The sequence below is a fragment of the Podarcis raffonei genome, chromosome 10 (genome assembly GCF_027172205.1).
Source record: "Podarcis raffonei isolate rPodRaf1 chromosome 10, rPodRaf1.pri, whole genome shotgun sequence".
Taxonomy (NCBI): Eukaryota; Metazoa; Chordata; class Lepidosauria; order Squamata; family Lacertidae; genus Podarcis; species Podarcis raffonei.
Genome location: NC_070611.1, coordinates 74,280,992 through 74,300,663, shown reverse-complemented (window position 1 = coordinate 74,300,663; position 19,672 = coordinate 74,280,992). Strand labels below are relative to the sequence as shown.

The 19,672-nt window shown below is 49.0% G+C and overlaps 2 protein-coding genes across 5 annotated transcripts in view; both read right to left on the bottom strand.

Annotated features, from left to right (window-relative positions):
* LOC128421982 (zinc finger protein 420-like) overlaps window positions 1-19,672 on the bottom strand; it is a 171,334-nt gene that overhangs the window by 99,729 nt on the left and 51,933 nt on the right. The gene's annotated exons all lie outside the window — the stretch shown is intronic.
* LOC128421976 (zinc finger protein 160-like) lies at window positions 7,469-18,781 on the bottom strand. Of its 4 annotated transcripts, none has more exons than XM_053405382.1 (3): window positions 18,609-18,781; window positions 10,734-10,878; window positions 7,469-10,227 (listed from the first exon to the last, which is right to left on the bottom strand). In XM_053405382.1, exon 3 carries the CDS (start codon window positions 10,073-10,075, stop codon window positions 8,429-8,431), a length of 1,647 nt encoding a protein of 548 aa, XP_053261357.1. In that variant the 5' UTR covers window positions 10,076-10,227; window positions 10,734-10,878; window positions 18,609-18,781; the 3' UTR covers window positions 7,469-8,428. The 4 variants fall into 4 exon arrangements, with proteins under 4 accessions (XP_053261357.1, XP_053261358.1, XP_053261359.1 ...); XM_053405383.1 differs by lacking the exon at window positions 18,609-18,781 and adding an exon at window positions 11,874-12,017; XM_053405384.1 differs by lacking the exon at window positions 18,609-18,781 and adding an exon at window positions 11,826-11,846.

Genomic DNA, 19,672 nt, shown 5'->3' with positions numbered 1-19,672 from the left:
CAGGCGTCTCTCGCGCCCCTTAACCCTTTCATGGGACGCACGGGCCTGGGAAATGGGGCAAGGGGTCCGCCCTGCGAGGAAAGCTCCCTCCTCCTCCCCCCGCCCTTGCCCCCCCCATCCCTGAGTCTCCCATGCACCCAGAGCCCCCTTGGCTCACCCCTCGGCAGGCGCAACCCATCTCTCCGTCCCTATTGCCCCCCAAGACGAGCAAGGGGGGACAGGGGGGTCTCTATCCTGGCTTCTCTCCGCGCCCCAGGGATGCCTGCGCAGCACGCGCGCAGGGATCCAGGCCCCACGGAAGGCGCTTGGGGGAGCTGGCGGGGTCTCTGGGTCCTTTTCTCCCCTCTCCCCGCGACCCCTTTACGTCTTTGTCCTCGCTCCCGATTCTCCTTTCTTGCAACATCCACGTGGGTGGGGGGGATTTACCTGCCGCCCCTCCTCCCCTTTCCGAAAGCGCCCCCCCCCCCGAGCTACGGCGCAGAGCAGCAATCCGGAGTGGAAGCTCCACTTGCGGGAGAAGAAGGGAGGTTGGGAGGGGGTTCTTTCCCCCCTCCCCATTCCCGGAACAGAAGTCGGATGACGAGGAAGAGGAAGAGGAGGTGCAACGTATGGGGGCGAGGTGAGAGAAGGATGTGCCGGGAGGGGAGGAGAGGAGTTTAGGGGGAGGGGGAGGAAGGTTTCCCCCCCCTTCCCTCTTCCTAGTGGATCAGGAGAGCGGAGGAGGGGCTGATCCCGCCAATCCACTCGCAAAGTGGGGTCCCCCCCCACAATATTTACATTGCAAAATCCCTCCCTCCCCTACCCCACTCCACGAGATTAGATCCGTCCGTGTTTTCGGTACTGGTGTACATTGAGCAGCGGCTTGGACTCTGTGACTCCTGTGTTATGGGGGGAAATGGGGCTTTGGCTTTTGCACACACAGCCCCGACACCCAGGTAAAATTCATGCAAGGAGTGAAGCAGCCCAGAACTAAAGCGCGTTGGAATTTGTACATCCTCAGATAGTTTTTTTTCACCTCCTCGTTCCTTGCAGAGAAACATTTGGTCAGCTGGGGAGTCAAAATGATTTCAGGACTGTCTTCTTGTGCTGCTTGGGACATGTGGTTTATATATTTATGTACATGTTTGCTTGGTACAGTTATGAACATTTATTATATATCTAAGACTTTAAAATTCTTATAACAGAAACCACCACCCCCCACAGGCAACAAGAGGCTCCCAGCTCTGTGTATGTCTATGTATTTTATTGTCTCTATCTTGGCCAAGGGGGCTGAGGCTGTGAGGAAACAGGAGATTTCTCACTTTCTGTTTTGGTTGAAGGCTCCTGCAACATGTCGGAAGGGCCGGGAGTCCCCCGTGTGTAACAACTTGAGCAGGATCTCATAATGGGGGGGAGGGTTCCCCACACTCACAGGAGGAATGGACTCCATTACAAGGCATGGTGAATAATTTTGGCAAATTCGAACGCAAATACGGTGGAGTGATGAACCCCAAACGACTGAGAACTCCATGCGAACAGCCCCCCACCCCCAGGGCTCGTGGGACCTGGACCTAACCAACCAGGTCTTTTGAAACGTGACAAAACACCCTGGATGTTCGGAGCAGTTTGCAAACGCAGACTCGTGGGTAGCGGTCCAGAGAGAGAGCCCTACATGGCTACAGAAATTGAAAGGACAATATTGTACTTCGCTGAGGATGCAGTGGGCACTGAAGGAGGCGAAAATAATCAAACCCCCAAAGAAAGAGCAGTTTTCCTGAGGAGAGGAGAAAATGAAAGAACCGACCTGGCCCCCAATGGTTCCCAATGTTACGGAACGGGGGGGCATATAAACAGAGTTTTACTCCTGAGTAAACCACGTAGGACCCGAGGAGATGACCTCAAGGGAACCCCGCTATACAAGGGCTCCCCTTGTCCTGTCACAACATTGCACCAAGCACCACACAAAACCCCAACACCCCAAGAATAAAGCGCCATTTGTGACTGCGTATCCCGGTGCTATATACAGGCAAGCAGTATGAATGAACAATGTATTTTATGAATGGACAATTTATTTGCATGAGGATGCGTCCTGACCAATCAAATCCAGCCCTTCAGCCAATCCCAGCAATGGTATGGCTCTGCAGGAGCTGATCAGCGCAGCTATCTTGCCTGATTCAATGAGCGCTGACATGGTGACGACAGCTCCAGCTGAGAGAACAATGAGCTAAATTCATCGAAAGCTCGTTATCTTGTAATCCACTCATCAAACTGGATCCAATGTAGCGAGGCCAAGTCGGGTCATTTCCGAACCCACTTGTCTGTATTGTGAACAGCCAAAATGTTTAGAAATTCATAGAAAATCACTGGTTTCAACCATTCTCTTCATTCCACCGCCAATTTGCGTCATTGGCTAAGGGCTTGGAAACCACTCTGTCCCGCCATAATCCCTCAAGCGGGAGGTCACGTACTCACAGGAAGGTACTCTTTGTGTCGGAATCTCAAGCCTTCAGTCAGAGGAATTGGCCACTCTCCAGGTGCCCGGCTTGAGTTCCTTGTTGATCTCCCCCGTCAGCGACTCCCGGCAAGACAAGGCGAGATCCCGGCGATCCTTCTTCAAACGTGAGAAGAACACACCTTTCCTCCCCCATCCCCAGGGAGGGGAGAGAGACAGACAGAAATGTTTTACATGCCTTTATTTCTGTCTTTCCAGCAGTACAGAGAAACGTGTCTGCACTCTTTCAACACCAACAGCAGAGAGAGAATAACTCCTCCCATGTACTTCCAGTACAGGGTCATGTGACACTCTGAGCTAACATCCGGTGCTCAGTGCACATAATAGACTGTCCCTTGTTCCCACGGTACAGTCCCATAACATCAACATCCTGTTTGGCTTTCCAGCCATCTGGAGAACTCAGCAGCATTGCTTCTTTTTCGTAACATCCTCCCCCAAAAGAATCAATGCGTGTTGCGGCAAGCAAAGCGTGATCCAGAGAAGAAAACAAACAGTTGTTATACACATAACACTCCCCTGTTGTTTCAGTTCCACCCTTGGAACTCCCCGCCACTGGTTTCCCCAGTGTACCTCTCTGGTTGTCTGGCTTCCAAGGAATGAGTGCTTCTGCATTACCTTGGCTAGCAACTCTCTGTTGTGTCTTTGTCTCTGACTTAGACACAGCTCCAACCTGTCCCCGGTTGTGTACAACAGCAACACATGCAACAGCTAAGTTAGCAAACTCTTCTGAGTACCTTTTGGGTGGTTCACCCTTTGTGACTCTCTCAGACCTGCGTATTAGGTGCTGATCCTCTCTGCTCACTGGTTCAGTCTCAGGACTCTTAGGAGAACCAGTTCCAATAGTAAACAGTGGTTCATCCTTCACCTGTGAAGGTCTATCCATTGTGTGAGATTTCCTCTCAATGACTGTGACAACTGAGCTCTCTGAGCTATCACTGTCGCTCTCAGTACCACTGTAATCTTTAAAATCATCATCATCATCTGAATTGTCCTCTGTGGGAAATGTGTGTACTATCACTCTCTCCTGTTCAGGAGCACTCTCTAGAAATTTTGTGAGAATCACCTGACCAGATTCAGACAAAATTACTCTGTAGAGACCCTTTTCATATCCCACAAAAATGCCTCTGGCATTCTTTACTCCACCTGGAGCTTCTGTCCTCACATGAGACCCAAAAACCTTGAAATGGGCAACAGAAGGTTTTCTGTGGAACAGTTTCTCAAAAGGAGAACTTCCCAACTCTTTTGAAACCTTTCTCACCCACGCGTAACAAAACGACATGAGCGACTCCGCCCAGAACTCATGTGGCAGATGTGAACTAAGCAATTGCGCTTCCATCCCCTTTTGCAATTCTCTGTTCACCCGTACACAGACACCCCTGTTCCACGCTTCCGCTGAAACAGCAACCTTGTGTCTTATCCCTTTCTTCTGCAGGAACCTCTGGAAATCCTGTAAAAGAAAAATCTGCTTCTCATCTGTGAAAAGACAATCAATGTTGGCATCATGCATATCTTTAACCTTGTCACAAAACTCTTGAAACCTTTCCAAGGCTTCCTGTGGCCTCTTTAACACATAAATCCAGACAAAGTTAGAGAAATGATCCACACACACAAGATAAAATCTTGCATTGCCTCTAGATGGTTCTAGAGGACCAATCACATCAGCATACACCCGCTGAAACGCTCTGTCGACCCTGGCCACCTTCTTGGCGCTCGTTTTGGTCACACCTGCAAGAGAAATCAAGTTAGACTCAGAATTACATTCCATGTAATCATTTTGGTCAAAAGTCAACAAATACAGTCCATCTTTCTCTCTGGCAGAAAGATACAGCTCTCCATCTTTGAAGATCTTGCAGCTTTCAGCATCATAGGACAGTTTTAGTCCTTTCTTTGCAATCTGCGAAACACTCAGCAGATTGAACTTCAATTCAGGAACCAAGTAAACATCGTGTATAGTCAGGTTCAGACTCTTAAGATACACAGTTCCTATCCCGGTCGCATCCAGCTCCTGACCGTTGGCTAGTTTCACAGCGAAGCTTTGCTTCTTAAACGTTGAAAAGAGCCCTCTGTGTGGGGACATATGGACAGAACAGCCCGTATCGATTATAAAAGAGTGTCCAACATCTGGCGTTGCTCCTTTCGCCATCAGGGCCTTTGCAGGTTTCACCGAAGACTTGGTATGACCTTTGCCTGCTGCCTCAGGCTTTGCTGAGCGGCCCTTAGCTCCTTTTGGTTGGCGTGGCTTCTTGCAGTTCCGCTGAAGATGCCCAGCCTGTCCACAATCGTAACATCGGACAACGTTCAAAGCTACAGCATTCTCTCCAGTAGCAACATCAGTGGGGGAATTAGAACTCCGTTCCTCCCTCCCCCTGTCCTTCACCTCCAGTGCAGCAAGCCTGTCGTGTTCATTCAAAACAACGGCAGACACCCTCTCCGCGGTCAAATCTTGCGCCGGAAGGGAACCAAGCTGACTGGCAACGGTTTTGTAAGTCCGATTTAAGCTGTTTATCATCATGAAGCAAAACACTTCCTCCTGCAGACGGAAATTGCGTTCCACCATCTGTTGGCGCAGATATTTCATTTCCGTCAGGTGCGCTTGAACATCTCCATCAGGCACAAGCCTCAGATTGGTCAGCTTCTCAAAATACAGCAACGCTGAAGAGCCAGCATCCCTCTGATGTGTTCTACGCAGCGTTTCCCAAATCTCTTGCGCGTATTCCAAATCCTGAATATGCACAAGTTGATCATCCGAGACACACAGAATTATAGCCGTCCTGGCCTTCACATTCTGTGATTCCCAACCTCGCGTTGGTGCTTGAGGGATGGGGTTCTCAATCACCCCAAAAAGCCTCTGATTCTGCAGCAGGGCCTTCATCTTTACAGACCAAGATGAATAATTGTCATTAGTCAGGGGAGGCGGGTAAGGCAAGGCTCCCCCCTTCTTGGCATCCATTTTGAATCCAAGTCTCAGCTTTCACTCTCAAGCCTGTAAAATCCAAAAGTCTCTTTTGAGCTGTTTTTCTGCCTTTCCGGCAGGCAATCTACAAGCTGTCTGAAAGTCCTTGCAAAGAAGCGAAGACAAAACAACTTTCGCTTTTCCCAGGCTCTCACTGAGCCAGCCCCACGTGTCAGTAACTTTCCACTGTACTGACTGTCGTTGCCTAGCAACTGTGCATACCTCTCTTCAGATAGGATTTCTTATCTCACCACAAGTATGCCTGGTATGCAAGCCTTTGCTCTCAGAGCTGTTTTTCCAAACGCAGCTCCTGTGAACCACTTTCTGCGTTCACACTTTCAGCCCGAAATTCAGCATACCTTTTTGGGGCTCCGTTGCTTGGAAAACACCCCCTCTCGGTGTCCAGCCGTCTGTTCAGCTTCTGGCTGCAATGCAGACGTTATCTTCTTTCCTTGGTGCAGAGGATGGCACACAATCCATCAACCTCTCACCTCTCATGCTGATTCCCATGGATCAGATAACCAGCAGCGTCTGCTACCATTTGTCGGAATCTCAAGCCTTCAGTCAGAGGAACTGGCCACTCTCCAGGTGCCCGGCTTGAGTTCCTTGTTGATCTCCCCCGTCAGCGACTCCCGGCAAGACAAGGCGAGATCCCGGCGATCCTTCTTCAAACGTGAGAAGAACACACCTTTCCTCCCCCATCCCCAGGGAGGGGAGAGAGACAGACAGAAATGTTTTACATGCCTTTATTTCTGTCTTTCCAGCAGTACAGAGAAACGTGTCTGCACTCTTTCAACACCAACAGCAGAGAGAGAATAACTCCTCCCATGTACTTCCAGTACAGGGTCATGTGACACTCTGAGCTAACATCCGGTGCTCAGTGCACATAATAGACTGTCCCTTGTTCCCACGGTACAGTCCCATAACATCAACATCCTGTTTGGCTTTCCAGCCATCTGGAGCACTCAGCAGCATTGCTCCTTTTTCGTAACAAATCACTGGGCAAAAGCTCTCCTCCGGACTTGCCCAGGTGCCAGACAATGCAAACCAAAGTTCTATTGTTCTTTTGCAGTAGGTGCTTAGAATGTACTTCCCAATACATATCCTGTATTTCCCCTGAGACATTCCTCCTATGTGAATCATGTATAACCCTCCCCTTTTCTGATGTAGTGATGATGCTCCACGAACTGCATGCTGGGATAAGATAGAAACTTTTAAAAGTCCTTGTCACCCCATCCTCGGGGTTCAATTCGTCTTTGAACCTGTTGCGCAATAAACTTTGATCTAGAGCTATTTGCTCCGGTTGGTGGCTCGACTCCTTCTCTATTCCGCAGGGACCCGAGGGCTCTGCCCAACGAGCTGGGTGGCTGAGCAGCTGCACATCTAGGTCCGTCCCCCATCCCCCCGTAACACCAAATTAGCCTTTTATTGGCCAGACCTAGGAATTTTGATAGCCTTAGGGGGCATACAAGACCCGGACTCCGAGCCTTCTTCCCTTGGGGGTTCCTCAGCTGATGCCTCCCCCTCTTTCACCCAGCCAATCCATGACAGCAACAGCAGCAACAACAGTAAAATCAGTATGATAATAATATGCACACAGGTCCTCTGGCAGGAAGAATAATAACTTCTGGGACTATGGAAAAGTACTATCTTCCCCAAACCCCAGAATAAGCAGGAGCTCTGGGATTGCCCCGGGGAGTTCATGAATGAAGATGGGCACCCAGGAGACTTCCCTGGTACCTGCAGCCCCTCCTCCTCCCTCTTGCAATAAGGCTTGGGGAAAATCTCCCATTAAATTACAGTATTATAATTTTCTTCAGAACAAGTAGAAGGCAGGGGGAAGTTCTAGTGAAGACGCACTGTTTGGAGGTCATGCGGTGGTGGGGGTGAGAGAGTTTGGTGCAAAAACCAGTCACACACAGAAGCACCCACAACTCCAGGGCATGAGCCAAGTATCGGCAGGGTAGGGGCAATGTGTAGAACAAGTCCCACACAGAAGTCAAAAACACACACAGAGGCAGCAGGACTTCTTCAGTAATAGTTTACTGAGCTTTCAAAGCATACAGTTCTCACTGGGTCCCCAGTGAGGCACAAAACCTAGCTCCTGAGAGCAAATCCAGTTTCAGGAGTAGAAAAATACAGCACACAGGATATCTAAGTCAGGCACACAATCCGGCAGAAGGGAGCAAGGGAGGAAAGAGGCTGGAAGGACACAGGGCAAAGGATGTGTGTCTTTCGCTTCCTGTCGTCTGGGAGGGAAGTCAGCAACTCAGCATATTCAGGGGCTTCACAAAGAAAAGCTTTCTGCCGGCTGCTTCCAGGCAAATGAGCATCCCAGAAACACACACTGTGATTCTTGGTGTGTTGCCATATCAATTGTTTTTGGAAGGTTATCATGATGTGGTCTAGAAACCAGTATGGGACAATATATCGCCCAGCCCTAATCCTCACTGACCACCAGCAATCCAGATAAACCCTCACCCTTTCTCTATCGAAAGGTACTTTAAATCTTAGATTATAATCACATTGTTTGACATTGCCTTCAATATTTCATTACTATACAGTTTTACACGTAAATACCAGAACTTCACATACACAACATGTATTAAAGACTGATTTCCTGCCGAGTTCATTTCTGTGAAGAAAAGAGTGGACTCTGAGCGGAAGACATCCAACACTCCATACATCTAAATGGGTTCTTCCATGTGAGAGTCCCTGGATGTTCCTTAAACACTCCTTTGCAAATAAAGCACTTTTTGCAATCTTTTTATTTAAACTGCCCCTCCTCTTTGAGTTTGTTGATGGTTTGTAGGGTTTCAACTCCTAAAGTTCTTCCTGTCCGTGAGTCTGTTGATTTAGAATTTCCACCAGGACTGAACCTCTATCTACTTTCCTGATATTTATAAGGTTTGTGTTTTGTGCGAGTTTGTTGACATAAATCAAGGGTTCCACTCTGACTGAAGCTCCTTCCACAGTCCATACATTTAAACAGTTTCTCCCCTGTGTGTCTGCTGATGTTTTCTAAGATTTCCATTCTGACTGAAGCTCTTTCTGCACCCCATGCATTTAAATGGTTTCTCCCCTGTGTGAGTCCGTTGATGTCCTCTAAGGTTTCCATTATCGCTAAAGCTCTTTCCGCACTCCATACATTTAAATGGTTTCTCTCCTGTGTGAGTCCATTGATGTATATTGAGGTGTCCACTCTGACGGAAGCTCTTTCCACACTCCATACATTTAAATGGTTTCTCCCCTTTGTGAATCAGTTGATGTTTTCTAAGGCATCCATGATCACTAAAGCTCTTTCCGCACTCCATAGATTTATATGGTTTCTCCCCTGTGTGAATCCGCTGGTGTAACTTAAGGTCTCCATTCTGACTGAAGCATTTTCCACACTCCAGGCATTTAAATGGTTTATCACCTGTATGAGTCCGTTGATGTCTTCTAAGCTTTCCATTATCAGTAAAGCTCTTTCCGCACTCCATGCATTTAAATGGTTTCTCCCCTGTGTGAATTCGCTGGTGTAATTTAAGGTCTCCATTCTGACTGAAGCACTTTCCACACTCCAGGCATTTAAATGGTTTATCACCTGTATGAGTCCGTTGATGTCTTCTAAGGTTTCCATTATCAGTAAAGCACTTTCTGCACTCCATGCATTTAAATGGTTTCTCTCCTGTGTGAATCCGTTGATGTGTTCTAAGGTTTCCATTGAAACTGAAGCTCTTTCCGCACTTCATACATTTATATGGTTTCTCCCCTGTGTGAATCCGTTGATGTTTATTGAGGTATCCACTCTGAGTGAAGCTCTTTCCGCACTCCATACATTTATATGGTTTCTCCCCTGTGTGAATCCGCTGGTGTAATTTAAGCTCTCCATTCTGACAGAAACCTTTTCCACACTCCATACATTTAAATGGTTTCTCCCCTGTGTGAGTCCGTTGATGTTTTCTAAGGTCTCCATTCTGACTGAAGCTCTTTCCACAATCCAGACATTTATATGGTTTCTCCCCTGTGTGAATCCGTTGATGTGTTCTAAGGGGTCCATTGTCACTAAAGCTCTTTCCGCACTCCTGGCATTTAAATGGTTTCTCCCCTGTGTGAATCCGTTGATGTGTTCTAAGGTTTCCATTACCAGTAAAGCTCTTTCCACACTCTACACATTTATGTGGTTTCTCCCCTGTGTGAGTCCATTGATGTGTTCTAAGGTTTCCATTGAAACTGAAGCTCTTTCCACACTCCATACATTTATATGGTTTCTCCCCTGTGTGAGTCCGCTGATGTAAACTTAAGTGTCCATTCTGACTGTAGCTCTTTCCACAATCCATGCATTTAAATGGTTTCTCCCCCGTGTGAGTCCATTGATGTCTTCTAAGTGTATCACTCCGATAGAAGCTCTTTCCACACTCCAGACATTTAAAAGGTTTTTCCCCTGTGTGAATCCGTTGATGTAAACTTAAGTGCCCATGTTGACTGAAGTCCTTCCCACACTCCCTGCACTGGAATCCTTTCTTGCCCATGTGAGTCTGCTGATTTGTTCTAAGTTTTCCACTATCAGTGAAACTTTTCCCACACTCCATACCTTTAAATGGTTTCTCCCCTGTTGGAGTTTGTTGATGTGAACTATGTTTCCTCATTCAATGAAGAATATTCCACATTTCACACATTTGAATTTCTATTCCTAATGGGGGAGAACGGTGACCCATCCCCTGGAGTTCTGACTGTCTTCTCCATCTCCTTCTTCAGAGTGGGAGGAAAGGGAATCCTGTTTTGGTTTCGAGGAAGAGAACTAAGGGAAAGAGAACACATCAAGCTCCATTAGCACCTTCTCCTATTTCAACGTCTACTACATTCCTTTACCTCCTACCCATGTTCCCAGCTTATAGGAAGTGAAGTTGCAATGTCAAATGATAGTAATTCATGAGCAACTATCAAAATCCTCAATCAATGTTCATAAAGCAGCTTGATTCTTTAAAGAATGATGTGCTGTCTGATCTCGTGCCCGTCTTCTGACGCAGGACTATCCAGAAACGACACTGAAAAGCAGGATATTCAAGGCAGATAGATAAACTGTACTTAGTGGAATGTGTAGTATCTTGTAGTATTGATTCTCTAGTGGCCTGAAGTTGTGTTATTTCTGGGGACATGAATTAATTCCTGTTCTGTCTTAAAGATCATAATCATACAATATCATGTGCTGTTAGGGGAGCAGTAGTACCTTTGGTGGGGGAAATGTCATGCACCTTATGGGGTAATTTATCCACTATTAGCTCCCACCCAGCACTCAGTTCTCACCTGTGGCTTCCAGAAGCTGTCAGAATGCAACAGAGGCCATAATCCAAGGAATGGCTTCAATCAGCCGGCTAAACCAGGTGAGGATAGCTGATGGGTCTCAAATCCTTGGTGTATTAGGGAATTCTGTTGCAGGTGAAGGCAGGCCCTGGTGGATGGAGAGGAGGAGAACAACAGTGAATCCCACAGCCAAGAAGGCAGATTCTGCCCATTCTGCAGAGGAAAATGAAGGGCAGATGGGGTTCATCAACCTGGGAAGGGAGCTCCTCGAGAAGGAAAACTTTGGTCGTAATACTTTGGTGCACTCCTTCACTTCCTCTTGAGTTATATTCAGGAGAAGGCTATGGAGGAAAACTCACACAAATCCAGAGTGGAGTCTCTAAGACGGTTAGATGGTGTCCTGCACACCTCCTTCCAGCCACTCCTGCAGCCAAGCTGGTGCCTAACGTACTGCTCTGCTTTCCTTGGGACCATATAAGCCAGGCTGAGAAGGGGGTCTTGTTGTGCCTCAATGCTCTGTCCTCTCCCCCATGCTTTTTAATATCTATATGAAGCTGCTGGGAGAGATCATCGGGGCTTTTGCCTGGGTTTTCACCAGTATGTGGATGATACCCAGCTCTTCTTCTCATTTAAATCGGAACCAGTGAAGGTGGTGAATGCCCTGTGTTGGTGCCTGGAGGTGGTTTGAAGATGGATGGTGGCTAACAGATTGAGCTTGAATCCTGACAAGACAGAAGTACTGTCCCTGGGGAACAGGGTGGGCAGGTGTGGGGGACCCCCTGGTCCTGATGGGGTAACTGTGCCCCTAAATAACCAGGTGCGCAGCGTAGTGGTCATTTTGGACTCACAGCTGACCATGGAGGTGCAGGTCAATTCTGTGTCCAGGGCAGCTCTCTAGCAGCTCCATATGGAACACAGGCTGAGACCCTCCTTCCCCGCAGACTGTCTCGCCAGAGTGGTGCATGCTCTGGTTATTTCCGGCTTGGGCTACTGCTATGTGGTCTACATGGGACTACCTTTGAAGGTGACCCAGAAACTGAAACTGAATGGGAGCAGCTACCGAGACCACATACCACTGCTCTTAAAGGATCTTACCTGGCTCCCAGCACATTTCCAAGCACAATTCAAACTGTTAGTGCTGACCTTTAAAGTGTCATGGTTGCATTTTTCAGGCAAAGAAAAGTATTGATCTAATGCAGGCTTCCTGAAACTTGGCAGTTTCCTTTCTGCTGAGAGCTGGTGGTGGGATAAGTTGCAATGAGGTTATGAAGAACCTTTCTTGTTTTGGGGAACCAGATGAAGCTGGTTTAAACTGGAGTGAGCCAGGCTTGTTATCTAGTCCCAAGGTTACTCTGACATTTAATGGAATATAAATTACAAGGCCGAAAGGCGCCTGGTCCCACTTCCTAGTCTGCTATTTCTCTACTCTGCTTGTGTGATTCTTAGTTGAGTGCTGTTTTGGTATGCTAAGTTAGGGTTTTATGTAAATTAAGTTTTTGCTATTTTTTGAATCCTGTTATGCTTCTTTGCCTTCAGTAATAAATTTATTTGCTGAATGAGATTGTTATGGAGCAGCAAGATCTGCAACCTAAAGCCCTCAACAGCCTCAGCCCTGTAGACCTGAAGGAGCATCTCCACCAACATCGCTCAGTCTGGATAGGGAGGTCCTCCTTCGAAGGTCTTCTGCTGATCCCCCCCCCCCGAGAAGCGAAGTTACAGGGAACCAGGCAGAGGGCGAGGAAATGGGCAACATTCTGACATTTAGAAGACATTTAGAAGACCAGGGGGAAGAGTCGGTGGAAGAAGACTGGAAGAAATTTAAGGACTATTTACAGAAACACTGCAAAATTAATGAATGCTAAAATGATGCTGGAATGAAACGAAGCGGTTTTAGTAACAATGTTAAAAAGGAGTATGTAAAAATGATTTATTAAATAGATGAAATTATAAGGATACAATATGTCAAGATAAAGAGCTAAGATAAAAACAAAGAGGGAAAGGATTTGCTGAATTAACCATTCGAAATGGAATACAAAAAAGGGAGGTGTGAGGAGGTCAGGGAAACAAGGGAATGAAAAATAAGACATTGAAAGATGGACTTATTTTTTTCTTTTACTGTTTTTTCTATTTTCTTTTTTTCCCCTACTCTGTATTTTTTATTGTTTGTATTCTTTTTTTATTATCTTCTTATTTTTGTAAACTCTTTCTTGAAATTTGAATAAAATATCATTAAAAAAAAAGACATTTAGAAGACAGCTGAAGGCAACCCTGTATTGGGAGGTTTTTAATGTCTGATATTTTACTGTTTTTTATTTGTAGTGGAACCAGGAAGTGGAAGAGAAACAGACCATCGGCTGTGGTGAGGACTGCAGGGCCTGCTCCCTTCCAGGGCCTTTCTAACTGGCCCAGGGGGCATGGCCCAGGCCCTTATTTGGAACAAACTTTTGGGAAAGTGCGGGAAGTTGTTCTGCTATTGCTTCCCTGTTCCAAGTGGTTAATGTGTTTTAAAATGTCCTCAAGCAGTCGGTGGCATTTAAATTCCCCCCCCCCTTTTTCCTTTGTTGGGAGTGGGTGGGTGGGATGGATATTTGGTTGGGGATTAATTTGAGTATAATTGTTCTGTTTTTGTTTTTTGTTGTTTTATTGGTTGTGTATAGTTTGTGTTTCATTTTTAAGGGGCAGGATCAGGGCTGCCTGGGAGTGGGGCCCCAGCCAACACAATGGCTGGGACAAGTTCCATGGAGGGCGGGAAGCACTAGGACATCCGATCTGGGTGATCATGGGCAGGAGGCGGAGTTACGCTAAGACCAGACCATGTCATTACCGAGGAGGCAGGTTTAGTCATTGTTTGAAGACTATCCCTGCCTCCGGGTCTGGCCTTGACCGGAGGGATGCTGGAATCAACAGGGGAAACCCACATGACCTGAAGGTGTTGCTGTGTAATGCCAGGTCAATGATAAATAAAACCACTGCCACCCACGACCTGATTGTGGATGGATTATTTGACCTGGCATGTGTGACAGAGACCTAGTTGGATGAAGCAGATGGGCCTTTCCTTGCCGCTGCTTGCCCACCTGGTTTCTCTTACGCACAGCAACCCAGGTCATGTGGGTGGGGAGGGGGGGTTGCAGTGATTTTTAGGAAGTCATTAGCTTGCATCAGGCGTCCTACTGGGAAGACACAGTTCTCTGAGTGCATGTTCTGGAAGCTGGGCAATAGGGGCAGTACGGGATTCCTTTTGGTGTACTGACCTCCCCGCTGCACCAAGGATTCCCTGTCCGAGCTGCTTCAGGTCATGGCGGATGTTCTCCTGGAGATACCTAGTTTGGTTGTCCTAGGGGATTTTAACATCCATGCCAACATGACCTTACAAGGGGCCGCTCGGGACTTCGTGGAAAGCATGGCCTCCATGGGGCTGTCCCTGAATAAGTTTGGCCCAACTCATAGTCACGGACATGCCTTAGACCTTGTGTTCACCTCTAGTGATGTGGGTGATCTGACACTAAGTAAATGTGAAAGAAAAGAAGTGCCATGGTCAGATCACGTCCTGGTGCAACTGGACTTCTCTGCGACCCATCCCCTCTGCAGGGAGGTGGGACCAATTCGGATGGTCTGCCCCCACCACTTAATGGATCCAAATGGTTTCCAGAGAGTGGTAGGGGATGCTTTATCCCATGTTGATGGCCTTTCAGCTGATTCCCTGGTGGCCTGCTGGAATGCGGAGTTAACCAGGGCTATCGACTGTCTGGCTCCGAAGCGCTCTCTCTGATTGCATGGAGCCTGGACACCCCCATGGTTTTCTTCGGAGCTGAGGCGATGAAACAATCGCTGAGACGGTTAGAGCGTTGGTGTCAGAAAACTCATTCTGAATCTGACTGGACACAGGTTAGAGCTCAACGTCGAGCCTACCAAGTGGCGATAGCGACGGCAAAGAAGACTTTCTTCACTGCCTCTATTGCATCTGCAGAAAATAGTAGCAGGAGACTCTTTCAGGTGGTCCACAATTTAACAAAACCACCTTTACCACCTATGCCTTATAAAGACCCCAAGATCTCCTGCAACGATTTTGCAAAGTTTTTTGCAGATAAAATCACTCATATTCGGATAGAGGTAGACACCACCGTGGGAGCAGGGCTGGGGCGGGAGAGTGCTAGAGCCCTGTCTGGTCAAGTTGCATGGAATCAATTTCAATCCGTTACCCCCGAGGATGTGGACAGGCTGCTTGGATGCGTGAAACCAACCACCTGTCTCCTCGATCCTTGCCCATCCTGGCTTATAAAAGCTAGCCGGAAAGGGCTGGGCAATGGGCTCTGTGGGGTGGTGAATGCTTCCCTCTGTGAGGGAGTCTTCCCAGACCCGCTGAAAGAGGTGGTCATTAAACCACTTCTTAAAAAAACATCTTTAGACCCAGCCAATTTGGCCAACTATCGCCCAGTCTCAAATCTTCCATTCTTGGGCAAGGTGATTGAGCGAGTGGTTGCTGAACAACTCCAGGCACACCTGGAGAATGCGGACCATTTGGATCCCTTCCAATCGGGATTCAGGCCTCATCATGGGACTGAAACTGCCTTGGTTGTGCTGGTTGATGATCTCCGGCGAGCTAGGGACAAAGGTGAGAGCCGTTTCTTAGTTCTGCTGGATCTCTCAGCGGCCTTTGATACAATCGACCATAACATCCTTCTGGACCGTCTAGAGGAGCTGGGAGCTGGGGGCACTGTTATACAGTGGTTTCGCTCCTTCCTCCTGGGCCGTGTTCAGAAAGTGGTGGTGGGGGATGAGTGTTCAGACCCCTGGGCCCTCACTTGTGGGGTGCCTCAGGGTTCCGTCCTCTCCCCCAAGCTTTTTAACATCTATATGAAGCCACTTGGAGAGATCATCAGGAGGTTTGGATCTGCTTCAATATGCAGATGATACCCAACTCTACCTCTCTTTCAAATCAGAACCAGTGAAGGCGGTGAAGGGCCTGTGTGAGTGCCTGGAGGCGGTTGGAGGATGGATGGCGGCTAATGGATTGAGGTTGAATCCTGACAAGACAAAAGTACTGTTTTTGGGGGACAGGGGGCAGGCTGGTGTGGAGGACTCCCTGGTCCTGAAAGGGGTAACTGTGCCCCTGAAGGACCAGGTGCTCAGCCTGGGAGTCATTTTGGACTCACAGTTGTCCATGGAGGCGCAGGTCAATTCTGTATCCAGGGCAGCTGTCTACCTACTCCACCTGGTACGCAGGCTGAGACCCTACCTGCCCGCGGACTGTCTCGCCAGAGTGGTGCATGTTCTGGTTATCTCTCGCTTGGACTACTGCAATGCGCTCTACGTGGGGCTACCTTTGAAGGTGACCCGGAAACTACAACTAATCCAGAATGCGGCAGCTAGACTGGTGACTGGGGGCGGCCGCCGAGACCACATGACACCGGTCTTGAAAGACCTACATTGGCTCCCAGTATGTTTCCGAGCACAATTCAAAGTGCTGGTGCTGACCTTTAAAGCCCTAAACGGCCTCGGTCCTGTATACCTGAAGGAGCGTCTCCACCGCCATTGTTCTGCCCGGACGCTGAGATCCAGCGCCGAGGGCCTCCGGGCGGTTCCCTCATTGCGAGAAGCAAAGCTACAGGGAACCAGGCAGAGGGCCTTCTCGGTAGGGGCGCCCGCCCTGTGGAACGCCCTCCCATCAGATGTCAAAGTGATAAACAACTATCTGACATTCAGAAGACATCTTAAGGCAGCCCGGTTCAGGGAAGTTTTGTGACATTTTAGTGTATTTTTGTGACATAAAATGTGTGACATTTTAGTGTATTTTTGGTCTCTGTGGAAGCCGCCCAGAGTGGCTGGGGAAACCCAACCAGATGGGCAGGGTACAAATAATGTTGTTGTTTAGTCGTTTAGTTGTGTCTGACTCTTCGTGACCCCATGGACCAGAGCACGCCAGGCACTCCTGTCTTCCACTGCCTCCCACAGTTTGGTCAGACTCATGTTTGTAGCTTCGAGAACACTGTCCAACCATCTCGTCCTCTGTCGTCCCCTTCTTCTTGTGCCCTCAGTCTTTCCCAACATCAGGGTCTTTTCCAGGGAGTCTTCTCTTCTCATGAGGTGGCCAAAGTCTTGGAGCCTCAGCTTCACAATCTGTCCTTCCAGTGAGCACTCAGGGCTGATTTCCTTAAGAATGGATACGTTTGATCTTCTTGCAGTCCATGGGACTCTCAAGAGTCTCCTCCAGCACCAGAATTCAAAAGCATCCATTCTTCGGCGATTAGCCTTCTTTATGGTCCAGCTCTCACTTCCATACATCACTACTGATAAAACCATGGCTTTAACTATACGGACCTTTGTTGGTAAGGTGATGTCTCTGCTTTTTAAAATGCTGTCTAGGTTTGCCATCACCTTTCTCTCAAGGAGCAGTTGTCTGTTAATTTCGCGACTGCTGTCACCATCTGCAGTGATCATGGAGCCCAAGAAAGTAAAATCTCTCACTGCCTCCATTTCTTCCCCTTCTATTTGCCAGGAGGTGATGGGACCAGTGGCCATGATCTTCGTTTTTTTGATGTTGAGCTTCAGACCACATTTTGCACTCACCCTCAATAAAAAGTTCCTTAATTCCTCCTCACTTTCTGCCATCAATGTTGTGTCATCTGCATATCTGAGGTTGTTGATATTTCTTCCGGCGATCTTAATTCCGGCTTGGGATTCATCCAGCCCAGCCTTTCGAATGATGAATTCTGCATATAAGTTAAATAAGCAGGGAGACAAAATACAGCCTTGCTGTACACCTTTCCCAATTTTGAACCAATCAGTTGTTCCATATGCAGTTCTAACTGTAGCTTCTTGTCCCACATAGAGATTTCTCAGGAGACAGATGAGGTAATCAGGCACTCCCATTTCTTTAAGAACTTGCCATAGTTTGCTGTGGTCGACACAGTCAAAGGCTTTTGCATAGTCAATGAAGCAGAAGTAGATGTCTTTCTGGAACTCTCTAGCTTTCTCCATAATCCAGCGCATGCTTCCAATTTGGTCTCTGGTTCCTCTGCCCCTTCGAAATCCAGCTTGCACTTCTGCAAGCTGGATTTATTTATTTATTATTATTATTAGAAAGATGGAAGCCTGAGAGAGAGGAAAAGGTTTCTGGCTGCTTCCTGGATGGGATTGCAGAAACGAAGAGCTGCTTCTGAGAAGGCTTCTCCCCTCCCCTCTTCCTGGACAGGGCAGGGGTTATGGGAGCTTATGGGGTGGGAAGAGGATGGAGGTTACAGGAAGGAGGGGTGGGGGGACTGGACCACCCACTTTTCAGGGATCCCTCTCTGGTCGCCTTGAAGGGGTGGCCGATTCTTGGGTGGGAGGGAGAAGCCAAGGCGGCCCCTCCAGAAAATCCCCGCAGGCGCCACCATGGAGAAGTCTCCCCAAAGCCTGGTTTCCGATCTCCCCCCCCCCCAATGCTGCCCTTCCCTGCCCCAGGGATGCTCTCCCTCCCCACTTCACTCCCTCCCTCTGTTCCAGAGTCTCCCCTGCACCCAGAGGCCCCCTTGGCGCGGGTCACTCCTCACCCCATCTTTCCATCCTGAGCGGCCACCCCAAGACGCACAGATTAGGGCCAGGGGGGTCTCTATCCAGGCGTCCCTCACGCCCGTTAACCCTTTCATGGCCCGCCTTTAGCCGTGCGGAGCCCACAGGGCCCCAGGGATGCCTACGCGGGGGAAACGGGGCAAGGGGGTCCTCGTGGGGACACCCTGCGTAGATTCCCCATGTCCGCCGCTGCCAAGGCGCCTAAGGGGCCAAGGAAAGCCCCCTTCGCAGCACGCGCGCAGGGATCCAGGCCCCACGGAAGGCGCTTGGGGGAGCTGGCGGGGGTCTCTGGGTCCTTTTCTCCCCCCCCCCCCGCGAGCCCTTTACCTCTTTGTCCTCGCTCCCGATTCTCCTTTCCTTCCCTGCAACGTCGACGTGGGGGAGGGGGTCCCCTCCCATGACGCCCCGCCCCCCCTTTCCAAAAGAGCGCGCCCCTAGATCTTCGGGCAGAGCAGCAATCCGGCGTAGAAGCTCCACTTCCGGGAGAAGCAGGCCGTTTGGGAGGGGGGCTCTCTCCGCTCATTTCGGAAACAGAAGCCGGATTGCGGGGAAGAGGAGGAGGAAGAGGTGCAGCGCATGGTGGAGGGATTTGGGGTTGTGGGCGCGGGGTGAGAGGAGGATGTACCGGGAAGGGAGGAATTGAGGGGGACGAAGGAGAGGAAGGTTTCCCCCCTCCCTTCTTCCTTATGGGGATGAGGAGAGCGGGGGAGGGGCTGATCCCGGCAATTCAGCTGCAAAGTGGGGTCCCCCCCTACAATGTTTACATTGAAAAATCCTTCCCTCCCCTCGCCCCACGCCATGATCTTAGATCCTTTCCATGTTTTAGGTATTGGTGCACATTGAGCAGCGGGTTGGGCTCTGTGACTCCTGTGTTACGGGGAAAATGGGGCTTGGGCTTTTGCACACAAAGCCCCCCCCCCCCGACACCCAGGTAAAATTCATCCCTTGTGTCTCCGTCAGAGGCAACACAATGAAGCCAGGAAGAAAGCAAGGCAGCTGTTGATCTGTTTGCGCGCAGAGCTCCCCCCCCCCCCATGCAAGGAGTGAAGCCGCCCAGAAGTAAAGCGCGTTGCAATTTGGACACCCTCAGAAAGTAGCCCCCCCCCCCGTCACAGAGAGAGCACCCCAAAAACATCCCCGGCTGCGTCACAAAAATCAGATCAGGAAATCAGATCAGACTCCGAGTTCATGTTTTGGCAACATGACAAGTCTGTCTGTCAATCGGGATGCCTGAGGATTCCTGCTCCCTGCCTTCTCCCGGCCAGCCTGAGAGATCATTGGAAAGGGCGGATTTCTTGACTCCAGAATCCATCATGGCAGACCCGTTTTATTCAGGTATAGAGATCTGCTCTTCGGACAAGTCTGCTTGGATCATGTGGATCATCAGTGGA

Coding starts and splice junctions, on each gene's coding strand:
- LOC128421976 (XM_053405382.1), bottom strand. CDS start 10,075: ATGAGGAAACATAGTTCACATCAACAAACTCCAACAGGGGAGAAACCA.